At 40.4% G+C, this 25,592-nt stretch overlaps 1 protein-coding gene across 1 annotated transcript in view; it reads left to right on the plus strand.

The window, feature by feature from the left end:
- The first annotated feature begins 700 nt into the window (after positions 1 to 700).
- Positions 701 to 25,592, plus strand: part of NDFIP2 (Nedd4 family interacting protein 2) — a 72,991-nt gene continuing 48,099 nt past the window's right edge. Inside the window, exon 1 of the mRNA XM_055542749.1 lies at positions 701 to 1,199. Coding sequence (XP_055398724.1) covers positions 879 to 1,199 — 321 coding nt within the window. The 5' untranslated portion in view covers positions 701 to 878. The remainder of the gene's footprint in view (positions 1,200 to 25,592) is intronic.

Consider the following 25,592-nt stretch of genomic DNA (forward strand, 5'->3'; position numbering starts at 1 on the left):
TACATTTTTCAGTTGCTCTCTCAATGAATGTCTCTCCTTATTGTATTTTTGCTGTTTTTAACTAGGTGATAAGGCGCACCCAGTAGCCTTTTTCATTGCAGGGAATCTCCTTTGGGGATTCAGGAGGGAAGTAAAATAGAAAAGACAACTGAGCCAAATCACGTGGCATCATAGTTTTCAGTGTATCGAAACTCTTTGGGTTAAAGAGTACGCCGCCCCATCATATTCTTTTACTTGCTAGAGAAACATGCTTTGTGTCTGGTGGGAGATACACACGGTAGGTCAAGTGTGGTTAACCGGTTATTGAGATCGTCTTACTGCACACAAAGCGAATCTTTACTGTTAAACCCTTTGGAATTACTGATGTGAAGATGACCCTAGAAGAGTCCTATATTATTTCATTATCTTCTTGTAGCCTTTCAGTAACCTAGTGCTCTAGGGGCTCCTTTCCTCAGCGAGATACATGAGTATGGCTGAAGACTCCTTGTTGGACTCTTTAAATCTCTTTATTAGCAAGAATGGGACAAACAAAACAACCTAAAACGATATCTGTTAACTCACAAATGGTTTTTGAATAAGCCTTTTAGGAGTGTCCTACATTGTTCTAGGCTGGGTGGATAACAAGACGAAGTGTGAGGAAACACGGTGACCTGTCCTCAAGTGTTCCTGGAATGCGTCTCTTTTCTCCTCGACAATGTGACTCTGCCTGCAAGCAACCCTTTGGACTGAAAAGACCAATCAAGGACGGTGATCATTTTTTTTCTCCGCTTCTTTAGCCACCACCCACTCCCGACAGGCTGACAACCTAGATCGCTCCCCTGGACTTGCCTGACTTTTCCATTTCATCCCACCCAGCGAAACCCCCCCTCGCGACGCGGATGGGAAGCCGGAGGACCCAGCGAGCATGCGCGACCATCCCGAGCATGCTCAGTAGCGCGCACGGCGCCCCGGAGCTTCGCCCCCAAGCTGCGGCCGACGCGGAGATTTCCGCGGCTTCTGCGGCAGCGACGGGAAGTGAGGCGGCCCGGCCGGGCGACCGCGGCCGCAGAAACACAGGCGGAAGAGTCGCTGAGGCGACGACGTCGTTGAAGGGGGTGGCCGAGGGGGCTGAGTGCCGAGGGGACTCACCCACTCGGAAGCCGGACCCCGAGCCGGGCAGGATGGATCACCACCAGGCGGGGACTGGCCGCTACCAGGTGGTGAGTTTCTGTCCCCAGCCCCGGCCTCCTGCGCCTCCCGGAACCCCGGGATTGTCCCCCTACCCCTCCGCCCCCCGTGGATTCCAGAGCCCCTTTCCACCGGTTATCCCCGGTGGGGCATGTTGGGTGATTTGTTTTTGGCTTTTCTGGCAGGACCGTGCTTCCTTCACATCTCTCGTATTGGAGCCTGCCTGTGGATCCTTTCCTTTGAGACCCTTCTTTCTAGACCCATGTCGTCTTTTAGGTCCTTATCCTTCCGCTGTTAGATACCCCCCCCCCCCCCTTTTAGAACTTATATCTCTTTTATTTCTCACTTTCTCGATCATTTCGTCATGCCCTGACCCAGTTACTTCAGAGATTTTCCAGTGGATTGTGTACTGGAAATGAGTTAACATACCTGCTGGGAAGGTGATCTTCGTCATAGATGGAGTGGGTGGGAAGGAGGGAGAGGTAAGCACTAGGTGGGGTGGGATGTGGATTTGGCTTAAAAAAAAAGTGTGGGTTTAAAAATTGCGCAACCGTAGAGAATAGTCGTGGGGCTGATCTTATTTCTTAGTCCTAGTTAACCTTGTCATTTTGGCCTTTTCTGTTTTTATTAGAAAAACGACTTTTTTTTTTCCTTTTTTTTTTAATTGGTGGGAGGGGAAACAGGAAGTTTTCCTAAAAATGCTCATCGTGTTTGAAAAATTAATTTTAAGTACAAGGTTTTCCAGTTTAACCATATTAATCCTTTGTAAGTTGAAATGAGTGAAAAGTGCCCCTCTGTGTTTCCCGTGTCCGTTTTTCTAATATATATTTTTCTTCTGACACTAATTCCGATGGTGTCATTGGAGAGTCCTAGGTAAACCCTGTTTAAAAATGGACTCAACTATAGTTGACTATTTCCTTGCAGCTAGGTAGCATGTTATTCTGTAAACTTTGAGGTGGTAATTTAGTTAAGCCTATTTTCTGAGGGAAAGGAGAAAAACGTTAATTATGGAGCACCGATGGTACAATGGACAGTACTGTTTGTAAGATTTACAAATCTAGATATGTTAGTGCAGATTTCATATTTCAAATCTATTTACACAGGTGAGACTTATTGTGAACTAAGAATTTCTATTAATAAGTGTACTTTGACAAATATGAAGGGTCCTGAAAGTTAAAATCCCAATGTATGTAGTTTTGTGGTATATATATATATATATATATTTTTTTTTTTAAGATAAAAACTCATGATGCATCAGTTTCATCTGGTTTACATCCAGTAAAACCTCCAAATATATGTTCATTTGGAATTCTGTAAAATGGGGTGTGGGGGGTATACCACAATAAAGTTATTGATCTGAATTCTGTAAAAATTTATCAGTATTTTCAGAATGGTTTGGAAAATATTGCTGCCAGTATGGGAAGACATATTTCAAGTTGTTAGTGTATACACTTTTGATGGTTTGTTTTCTTTTTTTAAGGCATATTCCTATTTTTGCAGATGTTAGTAAAAATAAAATATTGAATATTGTTACCAGTGGGTTTCTTTCTTTTCTCTAATCACTTTTCTTTCATTTTCCTATTTGTTTCCCTTTAATAGTGTTAGCCGATTCAAATTCTTTCTCTTTGGGGTTTTGCTTATAAGAATCAACCATGTTCTCATATACAGATCCCTACTCAAAACATTATTAACTGATGTAACTATGCTTTAAAGTAATTTATTATAATGTCACATTTGCTTTCAGTAGCTATGGTTAATTGTTATTTTTAAGAATTCCTAAAACCAAAATGTTGGAAATTGCTCTGTGATCTTTAAGATACTTTCTTTTTCTCTACAACTCCTTTCAAAATAGTGGACAGTATGATATTTTATTGCCCTTTTTTTTCCCTAGGTGGATATGTGCCCCACATAGACTTTGAATGGGTGGAGGCAATCTTTGAGAGCAGAGGGCAAAAATATGCCCTTCTAAAGATACTTCTTGATTCAAGTAGGTAGGATATCACCTTCCTTGTAAGGTGAAGTGTTTGAGAATCTTAGTACAGTTTAGATTTTAATTCCACTTCCTGTGTAATTACATGGTAATTTCATCTGTCTAGAATAGCTCTTGGTTTTGTTGAGAATGGCCTGATCAATAACTTTATCTTGGTATATTCCCCACACCCCTGACCCCTCACCCCCCATTAGAGATGTGTCCTATGCAGACTTTGAATGGGTGGAGGTATTCCTTCAGAACAGAGGGCAAGGAAAAAAAAAAAAAAAGGCAGCTGATTTGGTTGGCAGTAAGCTAGGGACCATTCTACAGCTCTGGCTTGTGTGACTAACACAACTGTTGTGGCTGGCTTTTGTGAAAACTCTGGAATGATTAATAACAACGGAGCAATGAGCAGTTTCAGTTGTCGAATGTTTAGAGATGACTAAGTAGAAGACAGGAAAATATGCTTGGTGGCGAAATGGTATATACGATGTTAATTTTCCACTTATTCATAGAGTTAAAATTTAGTTTTCCATATTGATAAGTTGGGGCTTCCCTGGTGGCTCAGATGGTAAAGAATCTGCCTGCTATTTGGGAGACTCAGGTTCCATCCTTGGGTCAGAAAGATCCCCTAGAAAAGGGGATGGCTACCCACTTCAGTATTCTTGCTTGGAGAATCCCATGAACAGATGAGTTAATGGTGATGCCTTGGACCATCAAAATGACTTACTGTCATTAACGAATTCATAAGCTTTATGTGAAAACTACTTTTTCTGTGATCTCTGCTCCATCGTTAAGTGTCTAAATTTTGTTCAGTAAAACAGTGTTTACAATGTACAGAGCTAAACATATAAAAACCTTGCCTTGTTACTCTTCTAATTTCAGAAAAAGCCATGTAGTTCCATTGTGTTATGGGAAGCTGACTTTTGTTTGGTAGGAAATGGGCAGTGTTGCCAGACTATGAAGTAGTTGACTTGGCTTGGAGCTGTTATGCCACATTCTGACTTTGATGTTCTCTATTTTAAAGGACTTGTGTACTTGAACCCCCAAGCTGACTGCTAAGTTTTCAAAGGTATTCTGTGCACAAGTTAAATTGGCACTGTTGATTGTAGCAGTAGTTTTCCAAACTGGAGCGAGTATTCAGAATAAAGATAATAGATGGTTTTAGAAGAAATAGAATACATATTAGCATATGTGTGTGCTAAGTCACTTCAGTTATGTCTGACTCTTTGTGACCCTATGGACTGTAGCCTGTGAGACTCCTCTGTCCATGGCATTCTCCAGGCAAGGGTTTTGGAGTAGGTTGCCATTCCCTTCTCCATGGGATCTTCCCTGACCCAGGGATCAAACCCCAGGCCTTTTAAATCTCCTGCATTGGCAGGCAGGTTCTTTACCATTAGCGCCACCTGGAAGAACATATATTTGTATATTAAAACTGTGAGAGCTTCTGCCCTGAAGACAATGTTTTGAATTTGTTTAACCTAGCTCTTCCTAAACCACAGATTTTTAGAGACAACTTTGATTCTATTAACATTTCCAAAACGTTAGTTTTCTATAAGAACGAAGTATTCGTACTATGATATAGATGCTTTGCTCTAACATATGGTGAATTAGAGTTGCTCTTGATAAATCAGCTGGGAAGGAGGTTGACTATTAATGATTAAACAAAACCCTCCCATCTTTAATGTCATCTGAGCCTATAGTTAGGTTGTGTTGATTACAATTTGTGAGACCTTGGCTTAGTTATCTAACATCTTAAAGCCTCAGTTTCCTCATATTAGTACCTACCTCATTTGGATTATTATGAGAATTATATAATGTAATATATGTATAAAATATAGTGTAGAGACGGATATATGATAAATATTATGAATAATGCAAGGTAAATAAACTGTAAAATGTTACATAAATTGCAGTTTTTGCTGGTGTCTGTGTTTTTGTCTCTTATTTAGCAACATGAAAATCAACTAGCTCTTTGTCGTCCATGTCAAGAACTCTGAAAAATCTTAAGATTTGATTTTGCCATATTTACAAGCTGACAATTCGTCTGTTAATGTTTCATGGTTGATGGCAGATAAACAGGAGACTCCCAGGTCAGAAGCAAGTGACATTAGTACTCACAGCACTGCACACTCATGAATGTCAGCCTGTTTGTTCTGTCTTTCCTTGTAACCAGGTCCCGTGAGGATGATGGGTCTAGATGGGTGCACGTAGTAGATCACAGCTAAGGAGCTCAGGACCAAGGGGCCAGCACTTTTTTTTTAAGCAAGCTGCAGGCATTATAGCAAACAACAAACAAGCTAGTTTACGTCTCCCTGAGAGGCAATTGTCAGCTGTGGTCACCTTGACCTTCTTTGTTGCCTGTGTGACTTATTAGAAGAATCCTCGCAGTATCATGAAATGGACAAGCTTTGCAGACTGTCACACGCAGTAAAAATGTGCAGGGATAGTCAGACCCCCAGCTGGCTGCCTGAGCCAAGAGTACAGGTTCTGGGTGAGCTGTGGCTTTTAGGTGCAGCCATGTACTTTTGTTTCACATTTAAAAGAAATATTTCAGTCTTTTACTTTATGTTTCAGTTTTTCCTTCCTCTTTTGTCCCAGCGAGATTACTTGTCACTTGTTTGTTTCCTTTGAACTTATTAATATCTTTTATCTGATTTACATTCTTCCCACACCTCTTTTACATCATCAGGGTCCATTGCTTAATCTAGGTACTTTTCGTTCTTTTCATGCTTAAGTTCTTTTATGTTGACATTGTGAACTTTTCCTTGAAACTGCTTCCTCATTCCTGAAATGAAGGAGCTCTCTCCTCGGCCTGCAGTGCAGGAGGCAGAGGAGATGTAGGTTTGATCCCTGGGTCAGGAATATCCCCTGGAGGAGGAAATGGTAACCCACACCAGTGTTCTTGCCTGGAAAATCCCATGGACAGAAGAGCCTGGTGGGCCACAGTCCATGGGGTCGCAAAGAGTTGGACGTGATTGAGCAACTAAACACTGACTGCCCTGATTTTTCTTCTCTCCATGAACTCACTTTGTACTTACTCTTCAAATGTTGATATTTTCTATGGCATGGACTGTTGTAATAGCCTGCTTAGAACTTTCTTCCTTCATCTGATCATCCTTCGGTATATGCTTGCACTGCATGAATTGTAGAATATAAATTTGATTTTCATTTCCTTGCTTAAAAATCTTCAGTGGCCTCATTGAATCTCCCCCACCCCCCAGTTTAATATGAAAACTTTCAGGGAATTCCCTGGTGGTCCATTGGTTAGGACTCTGTGATTCCACTTCTGGGGGCATGGGTTCGATGTCTTGTCAGCGAACTAAGATCCCACAGAGCACACAATGCAAAAACTTTCAGATATATTCAAAAGTTGAAAGAATTGTACAGCTAACTTCCATATACCATATACCAGTTGTTGGGCCTACATTTCTCAGTTCAATTCAGTTGCTCGGTCGTGTCTGACTCTTTGTGACACCATGAACTGCAGCCCGCCAGGCCTCCCTGTCCATCACCAACTCCCAGAGTCTACCCAAACCCATGTCCATTGAGTCGATGATGCCATCCAACCATCTCATCCTCTGTCATCCCCTTCTCCTCCTGCCCTCAATCTTTCCCAGCATCAGGGTCTTTTCCAATGAGTCAGCTCTTTGCATCAGGTGGCCAAAGTATTGGAGTTTCAGCTTCAACATCAGTCCTTCCAATGAATATTCAGGACTGATTTCCTTTGGGATGAACTGGTTGGATCTCCTTGCAGTCCAAGGGACTCTCAAGAGTCTTCTCCAACACCACAGTTCAAAAGCATCAGTTCTTCGGCGCTCAGCCTTCTTTATAGTCCAGCTCTCACATCCATACATGACCACTGGGAAAACCATAGCCTTGTCTAGATGGACCTTTGTTGGCAACGTAATGCCTCTGCTTTTTTAATATGCTGTCTAGGTTGGTCATAGCTTTCTTTCCAAGGAGTAAGCGTCTTTTAATTTCATGGCTGCGGTCACCATCTGCAGTGGTTTTGAAGCCCCAAAAAATAAAGTCAGCCACTGTTTCCCCATCTATTTGCCATGAAGTGATGGCAAATTCGGTTTTCTTGAATGTTGAGCTTTAAGCCATTTTTTTCACTCTCCTCTTTCACTTTCATCAAGAGGCTCTCTAGTTCTTCTTCACTTTCTGCCATAAGGGTGGTGCCATCTGCATATCTGAGGTTATTGATATTTTTCCCTGCAGTCTTGATTCCAGCTTGTGCTTCTTCCAGCCCAGCGTTTCTCATGATGTACTCTGCATATAAGTTAAATAAGCAGGGTGACAATATACAGCCTTGATATACTCCTTTTCCTATCTGGAGCCAGTCTGTTGTTGCATGGCCAGTTCTAACTGTTGCTTCCTGACCTATATACCGGTTTCTCAAGAGGCAGGTCAAGTGGTCTTTTATTCCCATCTCTTTCAGAATTTTCCACAGTTTATTGTGATCCACACAGTCAAAGGCTTTGGCATAGTCAATAAAGCAGAAATAGATGTTTTCTGGAATTCTCTTGCTTTTTTGAGATCCAGCGGATGTTAGCAATTTAGTATTTGTGTTACTGTATCCATCTTATTTTTTGAGCTTTCAGAATAAGTTGCAGATATCGGTGTACCTCACTGAAAACCACATGCTTATCATTAGCCTACAGTTAACTGTTGCTTTTTGGTTTTTGTGTAAAATTGACATATAGCGAAATGCACAGATCTTCCGTGGCCTATTAGATGAGTTTTGACAAGTACATACATATTTGTGTAATCCAAACCACTTTTAATATATAGAGCAGGGACCAGCAAACTACATTCTAACTCTTGTTTTGTAAATAAAGTGTTATGGTAGTGCAGCTATGTCATTCATTTACAGTGGCAGAATTGGCTTTTGAGGTAGAGCCCAGAAAGCCTGAAATATTTGCCCTTCTGCCCTCTATGGAAAAAGTTTACTGACCATTGGGACAGAACATTGCTGTCATCATAGAAAGTTCACTCGGGACTCTTCCCTGTTGATTCATACCCACCAGGTGATTGTTATGCTCTTTTGTTTTTCACTTCAAATTAGATTTCCCTAATTCTAGAATCACACAGCATATGGTCTGCCAAGCCTCTTTCACTCTGCATGCTGTTGAGGAGCTTGATCCATGTTACTGTGTGTATTAGTGCATCCTTTGCATTGTTGAATGGTGTTTCATTGTATGGATGTATGACAGTTTGTTTATGCATTGCTCTGTTGATCGACATTTGGGTTGTTTCCAGTTTTTGGCTATTATAGTTAAAGCGGTTAGGAATCTTCTAATGCGATCTTTCTGTGGTTATAATTTTCATTTCTCTTCGGTGAAATTACTGGGTAATAGGGTAGATGTATGCTTAATTTTATGAGACATCACCAGACTTTTTTCCAAGTCTGTGTTCCATTTCCACGTGTACCATTTTACACTTAGACCACCAATGTATAGAAGCTTTGGCTGTTTCACCACCTTGCCAAAATTTTGATATTTTCAGACTTTATACTTGTAGCCATTTTAGTAGGCTTACTGGATTTTGAAGTATAAATTTGTGTTCTTTTTTTAATAAGTCTTTTTAAAAAAATTGCTTACTTTTGCCTGTGCAGGGTCTTAATAATATGTGGACTTTTCTCTAGTTGAGGTGCTCCAGCTTCTCACTGCAGTGGCTTCTGTCCTCGGGAGAACGGACTGTAGGCGCGTGAGCTTCAGTAGTTGTAGCACACGGTGGCATGTGGGATCTTCCCAGACCAGGAATCGAATCCATATCCCCTGCATTGGCAGGCAGACTCCTTACCACTGAACCACCAGGGAAGCCCCTAAATTTAGGTTTTTAACATGCAGATTCCTTGACTGGACCTTTCATACCTATACAGTGCTGCATCTTAGCAGTCTCCCCCTCCCGCTTAATTTTTATGCAATAACCACTGAAGTCTGTCAGGACGTACTTCTTATTAGCGTCGACCCTGATGTCTTCTCTCATGCTTCCCTGACTTCACATGTGTTTGTTTCTCATCTAAAGTTCTGTGCCGCAACCCTGTGGTTTCTTTTGCTCTATAAAATCCTGTTCCTAAATGTAAAAACTCCTACGAAATTATAATTGGAAGAGGAGGCAGGGTGAGTTTCATGGATCTGTCATCTCTCCATCACGGCAGAAGGAAAGTTGAGAATCACAGTGTCAGAGAACTTGTTATTCTGAATCGTGTTTTTGTGCTTCTTTGTGTACCTTCTAAGGTGCTTCGGGGTTCTGGGAATGTCTGATTTTTATTGCCTCTTTAATAGAGATTTTAAACTTAAAAAAAAATGTGAGGAAATGCACACTCAGGTGTGTTTAAAACCAGGTTTAATTTGTGTTGCCAGGGTAGTTTGTTTTTGGACAGACCCCACATTAAAGTTTCTCTGGCTATTTCTGTGCATGTAGCAATAGTGGCTAAGAGTGTGTCATTAGTTTGCTTGAGTACAACTCATTTAAAAAAATTATACAAACAAGTGAGCAACCTTAGAACGCCTGAACAATGCTGAATCAGACGCTAGCCACCACGTACGCGTATTTGAGCATCCGTGAGCTAAGAATGGTGTAGTGTCTGTGCAATCACAAGTAATTGCTTTGGGATTATGTCCTAAAAATAACATTATAGATAGCATATGTGAGGTTCTTTGTTTTGAGCACCTCTTGTCAGATTTATACTTAAAATAAAGCATGGGAGCAGTTTTTAGATACCATTATTGATTGACTATGAAACCAAGGTCCTATAACTCATTTATTCAGTATAATTTTAAAGTATCTCTATCGGCCAAATTCTGTTTTAGGTACTGGTGAACAAGACAGTTCTTGTCTCATGGCTCATACTTTGTTGGAGGAAAGGCAGGTAAATAAGTAAGCGTAATTTCAGATAGTAATAGGTGGTTTAAAGAAAGTGAAGCAGGATGCTGGAATAAATAATACATTTTATCAATAATGAAGTAGCAATAGTAGAACAATAATATTTTTTTGTGTTATATCAAGAATATGCTGAGAACTCTGCTGTGTGCTTTTACACTTAAGAGCACGTTTATTCTTTAGAACAGTTCTGTGAAATAACGTCATGATCCTCATTTTACAGATGGAGAAAAATGAGACATAAAGAGGTTAAATAATAGGCATGTGTATGAATCCAGGTGTGATGGATCTGGTATTCAAATCTTGATGCTTTAGTTTTATATTGTTTTATAACAAACTACTCAAAACAAGCATTTTATTATGTTTCAATTTGGCTGTGATCAGTAATCACAGTAGAGCGGTTCTTCTGCTCCATGGGCTGTTAACTGGGGCTCCAGCCATTTGGGGACCTGATTGGATTGGAATATTCAAGATGACTCTCACTCCCTTCACTAGCCGTTGATGATGCCTATTGACTGGAAGCTCAGCTTTGACCGTCGATCATTTCAGTTTTCCTCTGCGTGTGTCCTCTTCATGCTCCCTCCCAGTGTGACTGTGGCCTTTCACATCACAGAAGGGAAAATGAAGCTGCCATTCCTCTTAAGGCTTGGACTTAGAACTCCAGAATGTCATTTGTGCTGCATTCTGTTGGTTAAGAGACTTCCCTGGTGGCTCAGACGGTAAAGTGTCTGCATACAATTCAGGAGACCCGGGTTCAGTCCCTGGGTCGGGAAGATCTGGAGAAGGAAATGGCAACCCACTCCACTACCCTTGCCTGGAAAATCTGATGGACGGAGAAGCCTGGTAGGCTACAGTCCATGGGGTTGCAAAGAGTCGGACACGACTGAGTGACTTCACTTTCATTTTCTTTCTGTTGGTTAAAGCAGCCATAAATTCAGCCCAGATTCCTGTGGGAGCGTCTGTTGCAGTTCACGGACTCGGGCTTCCGTAGTTGTGGCACACGGGCTCCCAATGCAGCCGAATAAAGAATGAAAGAAAGGAGGTTTTTTTCTTTTTAAAGAATTTAAAGGTGACCATGGAGCATTAAGCCCCAAGCATGAGGCTCTCCAGTGGCCGGGTCCATGTGACTGCCCTGGTCACGTGCTCCTGAAGAGCCCCCTGAAAGGCATTTTACTGTGAGGGTAGTGGTGGTGGTGGGGTCTGGTCTAGCGCTCAGCACACGTTCTTGTAAAGGACCAGATAGTGAGTATTTTAGGCTTTCCAGGTCGTGTGGTTTCTGTCACAGTTGGGTACCAGATTGGCTGTTTCAGTGCAAAAGTATCCAGCTTAATATATAAGCAAGTTAACATGGCTATGTTCTAAAAAACTTTATTTACAAAAACAGATGGTAGGCTGAATTTGGCTTGCTAGCTGTAATTTGCCCACCCTTGATGTAGGTGAAAGAGGAATGTACCTCATAAAGGCCTTAAGTTTGGGCGTGTTGCAGGATGCTTCTGACAGATTATTATTTCATTCAGCCTTGAACTAAACCTTTAGGAACTGTGGTAAAGTTGTTTTGCATCACTTACTTCTTGTAACTGGTAATCAGGCAGGCACCTGGTCTATCACTAGAATTGGTGTGGAGACCCCAATTACAATATAACATTTCCTGTGAAAAAAGCAGAGACTAAGTTTCTCATGTCTCATAGAATCTTCATTCTGTTAGGATGGTCACATCATTGAGGCCATTTAAAACACAGTACCGCCTTCACAGTACTCCCATTTTCTGTTTCATTTTTTTTCTGTGGTACTTGTCACCACCTGATATTTTCAAATATTTATTTGTTTAATTTCTGCCTCCCCCACCCCCGCCGTGTGTAAGCCTCACAAGAACAGATCTGTTTTGTTCACGGCCATGTCTGGCATCACTGACTCATGGCCTTGAGTTTGAGTAAGCTCTGGGAGTTGGTGAAGGACAGGGAAACCTAGGTGCTGCAGTCCATGGGGTCGCAAAGAGTTGGACACGACTGAGCGACTGAACTGACTGACTGATATCTGTCAGTATCTGGCATATGGTAGGCAGTTAGGAAGTATCTGATAAGAATGACTGAGTGATTGGTGTTAGCTCAAGACCAGTTCCATAGATTCAAAACCTTGTGTCTGTTTTTTTATTCTAATTCTCATTTTTATAAGAATTCTTTTGTTTTTTTCGTGCTGCCGAGAATTGGCCTCTCTCAGGTTGTGTGTGTGTGTTCTGCATGACCTTCTAGCTTAACATATGCTGCTTAGTGTTACCTGTCTCTTTTCCTCTCCCTTTCCCCACTCCTTCTCTACACGCACGCGTGCACATACACGCTATTGGTTGGTTAACATATGCTGCGTAGTGTTAGGTGTTTCTTTTCCTCTCCCTTCCCCCACTCCTTCTCTGCACGCACATGTGCACATACATGCGATTGGCCCCATAGGGTTGTTCAGTAAGGAACTCATGGAGCCGTGCACAGTGGCTCTGCTTAGTACCTTCATTGACTGTGGAATAGTGGGTCCTGCTTTTATTTTCCTCATCTGTCTTATATTGACTACTTACAGAGTATTTTCTTTTTATTCTTTCTTTAATGTCACATCTACATGCTAAAACACTGATTATATGTGCATTAATAATATATTTTTTTAAAGTTTATATATATTCTACATGTGGAGGTCTGACTTAAGCTTAAATAACTATGGAATACATTCTGCTGACCTTATTAAATGTAAATTTACTCAAAAGAGCATTGTAGTTAGGACTAGCCTATCTATCATGTGATTATAAATCATCGTCTGTGTTTTCATGGTACGGTTTCTTCCAAAAGTTTGGTCACTTAGCTGGAATTAAGGTGTGGGTAAGATTCTTGTTAAAGACATGCCAAGTGCAAGTTGGGAAATGCTGCAGTAGTCTGAGGTTTACTATCAGATTATTTCAGGGTTTTGACTTGCCTGCTTTTAAGATTTGAACATCAGTACTTAATATTTTAAAAGTTTAGGAATGTGCTGTGGTTTAGGTTCTCTGTGGTGTTTCTCCAGAATTACCCATTACATTATGTAAAGAAATTGGGCTGTTTGGCAGAGGCTTTGAGAATAAGGAAATAAACTGCATAGTTTTACTTCTTTATGAATTTTGAGGCTCTTGGGACTTGTGGCCTGTTGGATGCTAGACTGAAGAAACCCAGTAGTTTCAAAGCACATTTGTTCTCATTTGGGTAGAGTGTGCATTTACGTCGGGGTGACTTTTTGTGTGATTTCCCCAAAAGGGGAAGGATGAGCACTTGAAATAATACTCGACCCTTTAAAATTTTTGTTTGTAACCTTAGAGAACAGTATGAGTCCCTGTTAACTTCTGTCTGCTTCATTTGTTCCTGCACTGCACACATGCGTGTTTTGAACGCTCATGTTTTTGTTTTCTTACCTTGCACCTTGCCGGCCACCACTCCACACCATGCTCTCCCTTGCCTTCTGGCTTTGGAACATATTATTGCCCTTTTCTCTTTTCATTCTTCTTCTTCCAGGATGAATTTCTATTCTTTATCCAAATCTGTTTAGATGTTCTTTTCTCCAGAAAACCTTCCCTCATCCTCTGCCTCCCCAGCTCCATTTCCTCCCTTTCCTACCAAGTTCACTGTATGCTTTTAACACTGTGCCCTTATCATAGTCTTTGCTCCATGGTATGAATTTTGTAAACTCAATGTGAATTAGGGCTTAGGTCTTTCTTATTTATAATAGTATATAGTGTAGTTCTGGGCCCATTATATAGTGCATTGTAAATGCTTATTGAAATAAACATGCTATTTCTGAGTGAATTCAAGTATATCCATGAGATTACTGGTATATTTATAAAGTGAATAGATTTCTAGAGTTCTTTTATGTAAAAGTGACATTATATTGCCCAGCCCATACAGTGATATTTTGGATGTCCATACTTGGAGTATATACTTTGCTTTTAGAATAGTGCAGAGAAATCTGTTTAGATGAATTCTGGTAGTTTTACATAATTCCTCATCTGACTGGTGACTTGCATTTGCAAATAATTAACCATGGTTAGATTCTTTGGTTTACTTATGGACAGAAGGAAAATGTTTCCAGATATTGTGAAAGCAGGGATCATTTTCTTCAACCACCTCATTTTACAGAAGACTGCCCGAGGGAGGATCTGTTTAAGGGTTTTTCAGCAAAGCTTGGAGGACAGATTTTATTCTCTTACATATAAACATTATCAGCTGAGTTAAAAGCTGGGAAACAGAACTTTCATTATGGTTGCCTTCCTTTTATTGATGACGATACCAGACATGGCGATACTGCCGAGCTTGACTGGTATAGGAAGAACCTGGTAGTCACTGGCCAGCCGATTGTCGATATCCCAAAACTGTGTAATCTTTCAGTGGGCTGGATTCAGCTTGTGAGTGAGTTTTCTTTGACCAGCATATGTTTTTTAAAATCAAAACAAGTATACAGTTTCAAAAGTTAGAGTAGAAAAAGACAATGAGAAACATCAGTCCTCCTTTCCCAGGCTTGGTCCTCCAAGTTTTCTCCTCAAAAGAACACAGTCTTTAACTGTTTTAGCTGCTTTGGTTATTGAACTTTGTATTTTTAATGCAATGATATTAAGCTACTACTTGATTTGTTTGTTTTGCTTCGGTTTCTTCCATGACCTGCTTTTCCTTCCCAGATCATCTCTGTAGTCTCACCTCATAGGTTCACATGTTGGCTTCTCACTTAAAGCACTGTATGTACCCTTGAGCTGATTACGTAACTTCTCTGTGCTATCGCTTCCTCACCAGTAAAGTAAGGATATAGTGTAGGTACTTCCCTTACTAATAATAGATAGAATTATTGGGAAGAGCAAATGTGTGAAAGGCTCCTAACATTTGATTAAGTCGATAATTAGTATTTACATTTTATGACTATGAAAGCATTGTTCACTAGTGAGTCAAAGTGGTGTGTTTTGTATAACTTAAAATTTTTCATAGGGTTGCCTGGTTTTTATGTCATCATTGTTTATTTATTTTTATTGAGGTATAGTTAATTTACAATACTGCAGTAGTTTTAAGTATACAGCAAAGTTATTTGGTTGTGTATATAGCTGCATTCAGGATATTGAGTATAGTTCCTTGTGCTATGCAACAGGTCCTTGCAGTTTACCTATTTTATGCATAGTAGTGTGTATGTGTTAATCCCAAGCTCCTCTCATTTATCCCTTACCCCCACCCCCTTGTGTATCTGTGGTTAATTCTTTACAGATCTTCTGTCATTTTTCAGAATTTGCTTTTCAGCTGTGTTTTTGGTTAATTGTTTGTGGAAAAAACACATGTTTTTTCCATGTGTTTTTGATCACATGGATTGGATAGGTATTAGTTCCTCTATTTTGTTCTTTGAAGACTTTCTTCCTAGAGCCCTCCATCCTCCAGTTTCTAACTATTAATATTTGTTCTTTTAGGCCTGGCACACAGCTGTCATACCGAGACTTTCTTCTTCACTTTGCTATGTTGGATCGTCTATATCTTGAATTACATTTGATTTCCATTTATTTGGGATTTTCATATAGTCTTTATAAAATTTTCTAATTTTGTGTGTGTGTGTGTGGTAATAGACCACATTCACTGTGGTCTGATTCCTTTTAAATTTATTGAGACTTGTTTTATGGCCCCTTGGTGATATATTATGTGCACTTGAAAGAATGTGTATTCTTCAGTTGTTGGATATAGTGTATAAATGTCAGATCTCAGCTTCTGGGATCTCAGCCCCCTAACCAGGATTTGAACCCAGGCCACGGCAGTGAAAGTGTGTGCTCCTAGCCACTAGGCCACCAGGAAACTCCCTATAGGTACATATTTTGGGAACAGAAAATTCCTGACTGAGTTTGTTTTCTTTCAGCTCTGTAAGATTTTGTTCCATTTTCTTGCGATGATCATGGTTTCTGATGACAAACCTGTAGTTATTTGAATCCTTGTTTCTCTGTATGTAATATATTGTTTTTCAGGCTGCTCCATTAACTTTTATCTTTGATTTTTATTTATTTTTTTTGATTTTGGCTGCACCTTGCAGCATGTAGGGTATTAGTTCCCTGACCAGGGATGGAATCCTTGCCCCCCTGCATTGGAAGTGGAGAGTCTTAACCACTGAACTGCCAGGAAAGTCCCTGTCTTTGATTTTTAGAAGTTCTGTTATGATCTGTCTCGGAGAAGGCAATGGCATCCCACTCCAGTACTCTTGCCTGGAAAGTAGACTGCGGTCCATGGGGTCGCTAAGAGTCGGGCATGACTGAGCAACTTCCCTTTCACTTTTCACTTTCATGCATTGGAGAAGGAAATGGCAACCCACTCCAGTGTTCTTGCCTGGAGAATCCCAGGGACAGGGGAGCCTGGTAGGCTGCCGTCTATGGGGTCACACAGAGTCGGACACGACTGAAGTGACTTAGCATTATGATCTGTCTAGGTGTAATTTTCTTTGAATTTGTTCTGCTTTAGTCGCACTGAAGTTGAATTTGTTAATTTACTCCTTTCATTACTTTGATGAGTTATGGACATTATTTCTTCAGTTTCTTTTTCCTGTTTTTCTGTGAGTTTCAAGTTGCTTGGTTTCTACACCTTTTAAAGGTTTAGAGTTCTTGTGGCTCTGTTTGTTAGCATATTTATTTTTTCTATTCTTTTTCTTTTCTGTTCTTTAGAATGGATGAATTGTCTAAGTCGATTTAAATTCACTCTTTCTTTGTGCTGTGGATCCCATCCAGTGAATTTTTTGTTTCATGTATTTAATTTTTCCAGTCTAAAGTTTTTATTTGGTTCAATTTTTTGTTTTCTATTTATCTTCTGAATTCAGTTCAGTTCAGTCGCTCAGTCGTGTCTGACTCTTTGCGACCCCATGAATTGCAGCACGCCAGGCCTCCCTGTCCATCACCAACTCCCAGAGTCCACACAAACCCATGTCCATTGAGTTGGTGATGCCATCCAACCATCTCATCCTCTGTCATCCCCTTCTCCTTCTGCCCTCAATCTTTCCCAGCATCAGGGTCTTTTCCAATGAGTCAGCTCTTCGCATCATGTGGCCAAAGTAGTGGAGTTTCAGCTTCAACATCAGTCCTTCCAGTGAACACCCAGGACTGATCTCCTTTAAAATGGACTGGTTGGATCTCCTTGCAGTCCAAGGGACTCTCAAGAGTCTTCTACAACACCACAGTTCAAAAGCATCAAATCTTCGGCGCTCAGCCTTCTTTATAGTCCAACTCTCACATCCATACATGACCACTGGAAAAACTGTAGCCTTGAATAGACAGACCTTTGTTGGCAAAGTAATGTCTCTGCTTTTCAATATGCTATCTAGGTTGGTCATAACTTCCTTCCAAGGAGTAAGCGTCTTTTAATTTCATGGCTGCAGTCACCATCTGCAGTGATTTTGGAGCACCCAAAAATAAAGTCTGACGCTGTTTCCACTGTTTCCCCATGTATTTCCCATGAAGTGATGGGACTGGATGCCATGATCTTCGTTTTCTGAATGTTGAGCTTTAAGCCAACTTTTTCACTTTCCTCTTACTTTCATCAAGAGGCTCTTTAGTTGTTCTTCACTTTCTGCCATAAGGGTGGTGTCATCTGCATATCTGAGGTTATTGATATTTCTCCTGGCAGTCTTGATTCCACCTTGTGCTTCCTCCAGCCAAGCATTTCTCATGATGTACTCTGCATATAAGTTAAATAAGCAGGGTGACAATATACAGCCTTGACGTACTCCTTTTCCTATTTGGAACCAGTCTGTTGTTCCATGTTCAGTTCTAACTGTTGCTTCCTGACGTGCATACAGATTTCTCAAGAGGCAGATCAGGTGGTCTGGTATTTCCATCTCTTTCAGAATTTTCCACAGTTTATTGTGATCCACACAGTCAAAGGCTTTGGCATAGTCAATAAAGCAGAAATAGAACCTTCTGAGATTCCCTGTCATTTTATTGGTTTCAAGATGATATTGCTTTATTTCCCAAAACATAATTGTAATACCAGCTTTAAAATCTTTGTATGTGGTGCTAGTGGTAAAGAACCCACCTGCCAACATCGATTAGACGTAAGGGATGCAGCTTTCATCCCTGGGTCAAGAAGATCCCCTGGAGGGGAGGGCGTGGTAACCCAGTTCAGTATTCTCACCTGAAGAATCCCCATGGACAGAGGAGCCTGGTGGGCTGCAGTCCATAGGGTTGCACAGAGTCGGACACAACTGAAGTGACTTAGTGCACATGCACATAGTAACTATAATCTGAATCATCATCTTGATTGCCTTTTCCCTGGAGAGTGATTTATATTCCTTAATATTTTGTATTTCTAGTAACTTTGGATTTTATCCTGGATCTTCTGAGTGTTTTGCTATGGTCCTCTGGAAAACGTACGTATTTTGTTTTAGAAGCCATTAGTCCAGCTTCAGATTTTAAGTTCTGTCTCCCATTCTGTGTGTAGTGGTTCACATCTAAGCTTAATTCCTTAGGCCCTCATTCATCTGTTTTAGTTTAGTCCTGCACATGCATGGTTCGAAGAGTGGTGATTTCCCCTCACTTCCTGGCCTGCCCGGGCTCCGTTTGTTCCTCACTTCCTCTGATTGGAAATAGCAAGGGTTCTATTGGGGGTTTAGTAGCCCCAGCCAAGGTGCCTCTCCACAACTGTGGTTCTGCCTCACAGCAAGGCTGCAGAATGAACAGAGAGGAAACACTCTCCTTTGTGCAGGTTGCTTCTCCAAGGTTTAATTTCCCTCCAAATCCCTATTTTCCTTAAATTTCAGAATGTTCAGATAGTTCTGTTTTATACTTCAAGTTTGTAGTGCCTGTCCATGGGAGGGCTGTCCCGTAGGAGGCCTGCCATGCTGGAACTTGAGCCAACTATAGATTTGTGAGGTTTTTGTTTTTCTACTCCCTGCATTAACTTTCTTCCTATTATTTTTGTTTGTTTTTCTTTCATGTGAGAGGTTTTCTTTAAATTTGGGTGTTCTTTCTTTGCTTATTTATATTCTATAAACTGTGTTTGTGTTTCTTGACTTGTTCAACCAGGATTGTGTCATTTCTTGGTGAGCCAGCCTTTTCACTGGGGGGCCTCCCAAGTGTCAGGGTCTGCCATTTAGTTAGGAAGCTATGGCAGTAGTTTAGGTAGGCAATCCTGGTAGTTTGGATTAGGTAATTAGACAATTAGTAGCATTAAAGAGAAGTAGATGGGTGGATTCAAAGATGTGTGTGGTGTGGTGGTGATGGAGTGTGTGTGTGTGTGTGTGTACTTGAATTAGAATCAGAAGTACTCATGAGGGTAATGCTGTGGCAGAGTAGATTACTACCTGTGAGTTTTTATTTGAGGCATTTTGAAATAGAGAATCTGAATTTAGAGACAGTAAAACCTGAGTCTGAATCTTGTCTTTGCCCCAACGAGACGTGTCAGTTCAGTTGTTTAAAGTTTGTTCCAGTATACTCATCTCAGAGGGTTGTTGTAGGAAGTAGGGTAGATGCTATAAGTAAAGTGCCTTTGTTTTGTTCCGTTTTTTAAAAAGTAACATTTATTGGACCTTTACTATGTCAGGCTTTATCTTAAGTGTTTACAGGTGTTAACTTTTGTAATCCTTATGAAACCTCTGTAAGAGAAATAGACTCCCATTTTGTAGATGATAAAAGTTCCCAAGTAGGTCACAGAGTTCGTAAGTGTCGGAGCCTAGGTTTGAGTCTTCAAAAGTTGATTCCACAGCCTTTGTACTTAACCAGTATGTTTCATATCCTTAGCCCAGTGTAGGTGGTTGAGGACAGTCTTAGAACTGTTTGTCCCAGTTCTCTTTTTGGTACATGATATTGTCCTACACAGTAATTTTTGTTGACTTATTAATTGAAAGGAAAATTACTGTAGTGTCTAATGAAATATTTTAGGCCCATCTTTGTCAATGTTTTACTTATGCTAACTCAGGTTTCTCTTTAAACCAAAATCTAGTCTTTCAAAGGTAAAGTTAAAATTTTAGTTTACCAGAGGTTTTCCCCTTCAAAACTATATGATGAGTTTGTTTTTTGTGTGTGTGCTGAGATGACTTTGCTGACAAAATTTGTGTGCCATAAAGAATCACCTATCCAATTCCTCTTGGGATAGGATTTTCGCTCTGGTTTTTTCAATGGCACAGTTTATAACGTATTTTGGTCTTGTGCATCTTTGCAGTAATGAATTCATGTGTGTGTAAATTTTTACTAGAAAATGTCAGTGTTGTGGAAAATCTTGTTGAAATAGTTTCTTCTCTTTTTTTAATTGATAAATACCTTAGAACTGGAGCATTATAATAATCATTGTAATATGAGAATAAGTATCATTTACACAAATAAGGAATTATATAAGGTGAATCAGTTCAGGGGCACATAATTACCAACTTTTTGAGAGAGTATGTGTTCATATGTGTTTGGCTTTTGATAGCATGAAGTTATTCAAATCACATATTCATATTTATCAGTTGGCTTTTGAGGCTTTGCTTTGGCAGGTAACGGTTTAATGGATGAGTCCTTTTAGCTCTCTCTGGCAGTGGCATCTTGTCGTTTGCTCTGCTTCCTGGATGACTCACCACCAGCAACATGTCTAGGTAATTGATATTACTGTATTTAGTCTTGGCTGAGAGTTCTGCTATTAGTTTCTCTGTTTCAGTTGAGGAAAGAATGAAACCTGCTCTGAAGAAGGCTGGTATTTCAGGCCCGGTCCTTGCTGATCTTGGCTCCCTAATTTACCTGTGATAGAATATGCAAACTTTTTATTTTAATGCCCTGTGTGGCTGTTCTGGTCATGTTGAATTATGCTCTTGTGTCAGAACTCCTAGTTGTTAGAATTTCTAGGGACTGATGGGTTGGGATTTGCACATATTTTCTGCATCCAGTTTAGTATCTCAGACATACTGTAGTAGGCATTTAGTAACTATTGGTTGAGTGACTAATAACTGAATGAAAATGAATGAATCACAGAAAGAAGACAAGTCTAAAAAACCTAGTCAGAATTATACAGGAGGTGGTAAATCTGTATCTTAAATTTAGATTTTTTCGCGTCAGACTATCTTTCTCAGTGTGTAATAGGCAGTATCCACGGCTCTGGATTCAATTTTTGCTAAGACACTTTAAAGTTGGCAGAAGAAAATAAGGACCCTTAGAAAAGAAGCAGTGAATAGTCAAAGATAGGAGGAAAACCAGAGGAAATACTTCTCTAGAAGCCAGTTCAGTTCAGTTCAGTCGCTCAGTCATGTCCGACTCTTTGCGACCCCATGAATCGCAGCACGCCAGGCCTCCCTGTCCATCACCAACTCCCGGAGTTCACTGAGACTCACGTCCATCGAGTCAGTGATGCCATCCAGCCATCTCATCCTCTGTTGTCCCATTCTCCTCCTGCCCCCAATCCCTCCCAGCATCAGAGTCTTTTCCAATGAGCCAACTCTTCACATGAGGTGGCCAAAGTACTGGAGTTTCAGCTTTAGCACCATTCCTTCCAAAGAAATCCCAGGGCTGATCTCCTAAGCCAAAGAAGAACCAATTAGAACTACACTCAACCGTGTTGAATGCACATAGTACCCCCTCCGTGTTCTTTGGTTCTGAAATCCGCAGATACGGAGGCTAGACTCTTGTTATGCCATTTTATATAGGATTTTAGTATCTGCACCATGGGAGTGAGGATCCTGGAATACCAGGTTATCCAGGGACAATTGTATTCAAGATTTTTGATAGAATGAGTGGGTTTTTGGACCTAACAATTAGGAAGAAGGTCATTGTTCTTAGCAAGAACTATTTGAGCAAAAGCCAGATGGTAATGGATTCAGGAGGAAATGAGAATTAGAAGTGCACCAAGTTTTTGTTTTTCTTATAGGATATTTGTCACTGAAGGAAAAGAAGTAGAAGATGGAAGTAGCTCAAAAAGCATGAGGTAGAAATTTAAATTTTAGCTGGGAACAGGTTTTTTTCCTAAGTATGGTGTGAATAGAATATACATGTGGGCAGAGAGAAAGAAGTTAGTGGAGAAAAGGAAGAAGAGACATAATGTAAAAAAAAACAAACCAATCCTTTGGGAGGCAGGATCTTTTCTGTGTGGTAATATCGAATTTAGGAGTAAAGAATATTAACGGAAGCCATGTGCTAAATTTAGAGCTACATGGGAGAGAAATTGAAGGAGTTTTTGCTTGAAATCCTGTTGTCCTTTGTGAAGTAGGAAGCAAAAATTTTGACCGAGAGTTCCATGGTTGGAAGTGGGGGCTAGAAGAGTGGTGAGCTGAAACACCTGCTATGGTGATGACTATTTCTGACGGCCTTGCTGGAATTGGAAACTAAATTTTTACAGTACCCATCTATACAGTTATGGGATTTGCTTTCCTCCTACCGAAGATAGTAGACAGACTCACCTCAAATTGAGTCTCAGTGGGGTAGATGTGGCAGAGGATATGGGAGCTAGGAAATTGAGGGTGAGTGTCATTCGAGTTTTTCACTTGATAGTCCAGGCTGCCACACGTAGGATAGAGAGTGAAACCAGGTGACAGTGAGTGGAGGGCCCAAGGAAGAAACTTTGTGGAAGTAAGGGAGTGAAAAAGGTAAAGGTCAGGAGGTTGTGACCAGTAATTAAGATGTAGAAATTTTTTCTAGTAGAAGCATTTTAGATGATCATTAGGTCAGGGAAGTAGCGAACTAATGGAGTTACTAGACCACGCAACTTTGAATATTATTACTTCCTGTTTCATAGCTCAAGTGTTAAGTTGGTTTAGCTGGTGGCTCAGACAGGAAGGAATCTGCCTGCAATGCAGGAGACCTGGATTCAACCCCTGGGTCATGAAGATCCCCTAGAGAAGGGAATGACAACCCTCTCCAGTATTCTTGCCTGGAGAATTCCACAGACAGAGGATTTTGGTGGGCTACAGTCCCTGGGGTTGCAAAGAGTTGAAGGTGACTGAGTGATGAACTTAAACGTGCATACATCTTATGTTGTAGTAGGAATTAAGGTAGACGAGATAGTATTGGAGGTGTAGGGGGCTGGCTTGTAAGTTTAACTCCCTGTGGAATTATATATAAGAACAGGATTAGAGAAAGAAGTCTGGAGGACTGTGTGGAATTGTGAACTTCAGGAAAGATGCTTGATCTTGTATTGGCTATATCCAAGAACATTTTCCTTGTCTTCTTGTTTCCAGATAAGGGGGAGTGGGGTGAGGATTAACATTCTTGCTTGAGAGGCTTTTGAGAGATGTACTGTAATGCCATTCAGGGAAAATAGGGTTTTGATGAAATGTGGAGAAATCATTTTGAAAAGTGACCAGTCTATACAGTGTTCAGGTTTTTAATGATCATATAGGTTTCTAGTGATAGAGTGGAAATTAGAAGCTGGGATTGTAGAGTTTTAAATTAATCTGTTTATGGAATGTATTTTTTCTGTTTTCTTGTCCTATTGCATTTTGACTTTTAACTTTATTTTAAAATAATTTTAGACTTATAAGTATGGGAAATTAGTACAAAGGATTCCTGTATGCCATTCATATAATTTCCTCAAATGTTGATATGTTATTACATATGCCTTGTGATATTTTGTTTGTATATATGTGTATATATACACACATGCTATATATTTTTCTGAAACACTTGAAAGTAAATGTCAGATATGTTATCTGTTTACATCTAAATATTTCAGTGTATGTTTTCTTAAAAAAAAAAAAAAGACATTCTTTTACAAGCCAATGTGCAGTTATCAAAGTCAGTGACATGAATGTGGTACTTTAATCTATAAATATATTTTACCAGCTTCCCTATTAATGTCTTTTATTGTGGAAAAAAACCCAGCAACTTATTTTTAGATTAGGATCTTAGTCCCTGATCAGCTGTTGTTCTTAATTATTGTGTCTTTTGGTCTCCCTTAATCTGGAACAATTCTTTAATCTTCTTTGTTATGGATTAGATTAATGTTTTGGAAAGATTCATATGAAGTATTTTATAGTATACCCTACAAAGGACCTTTAATTATACTTTGATGCATTGATTTTTAGAACTCCCTGGTTATTATTATCTGAAAGATTTACAGTGATGGTTGTCAAACGGTGATTTCTGAATTCTTTTGTTTCTTCTGCATTTATTCTGTAGAATTCTGTTAGGAAGAACATTTGTAGCCTCCAGTTTACTTATTCATCTCAGTTAGTACGAATTCATGGATTTTAATTTGGTTGATTATACTCTCACACTACCATCGTTTTGAGACTCAGATGATCTCAGAGTTGACCATCTGTTCCTATGTCCTTGTGACAAGTCCTCATCCTTTTTGCGCTTTCCTGCCATCCAGTGGTTAGATGATGTGAACATACCTGATTTCTGCAGTTCAGTGTGGATGGGGGAAGCACCGTCTACACTTCATATGTAGGGCTGCAGTGGAAGAGCAGTGACGGACACAACCATTGTTGCCACGGTAGTTTACTGCTGGTATGCTGGGTGCTTAATGAGCATTTTCTCAGAGTCATTGGTGGAAAGTTTGTGGAGTTTTAGGTTTTTTTTTTTCAGCTAGGCCATAGAATAAAGCAGTTGGAACATTGGTGTTGTGCTGCTGACAGTGCTCGTGCCGTCCTCACTGAAGCTCTGAGGAGTAGATAGTATATGAGCCACTGTGGTGGCTCAATGGTAAAGAGTCTTCCTGCAACGCGGGAGACCCGGGTTTGATCCCTGGGTTGGGAAGATCCCCAGGAGAAGATAATGGCAACCCACTCCAGTGTTCTTGCCTGGAGAATACCATGGACAGAGGAGCCTAGTAGACTAAAGTCCATAGGGTCATATAGAGTTGGACACAACTGAGCAACTAACACATACACACAGATTATGTAGACAAATACATAACGTGATTGACAACTACTTGAAGCCAGAGAGCACCCTGGAGAATACACTTGTCATAGGTGGGAAAGCGGAGAAGGCAATGGCATCCCACTCCAGTACTCTTGCCTGGAAAATCCCATGGACAGAGGAGCCATGGGACAGGAAGGCTGCAGTCCATGGGGTCGTTGAGGGTCAGACACGACTGAGCGACTTCACTTTCACTTTTCACTTTCATGCATTGGAGAAGGAAATGGCAACCCACTCCGGTGTTCTTGCCTGGAGAATCCCAGGAACTGGGAAGCCTGGTGGGCTGCCGTCTATGGGGTCGCACAGAGTCGGACACTGCTGAACTGACTTAGCAATAGCAAATAGCAATAGCAATAGGTGGGAAAGAGACAAAAAGCTTCATGAATCGCTTTGACCTCTAGAATGGGTTTCTTTAGAATATCATCACATTTATGGGATCGGGAGGGAGATGGGAGGGAGGCTCAGGATGAGGAACACATGTAAACCCATGGATGATTCATGTCAATGTACGGCAAAAACCACTACAATACTGTAAAGTAATTAGCCTCCAATTAAAATAAATAAAGAAAAAAATAGAATATCATCACATTCAAATGGATACATACTGATACTGCTTTATGTGTAGTACCGTTAACTGGTTGATGGAAAATAACAGACATCATAGTATCTGGGTTTATGTATGTGACTTTCTTTTCTTGTAAATACAGTAATGGGGTAATAATGATAAAAGTTTAC

Source organism: Bubalus kerabau, chromosome 12 (genome assembly GCF_029407905.1).
Source record: "Bubalus kerabau isolate K-KA32 ecotype Philippines breed swamp buffalo chromosome 12, PCC_UOA_SB_1v2, whole genome shotgun sequence".
Classification (NCBI taxonomy): Eukaryota; Metazoa; Chordata; class Mammalia; order Artiodactyla; family Bovidae; genus Bubalus; species Bubalus kerabau.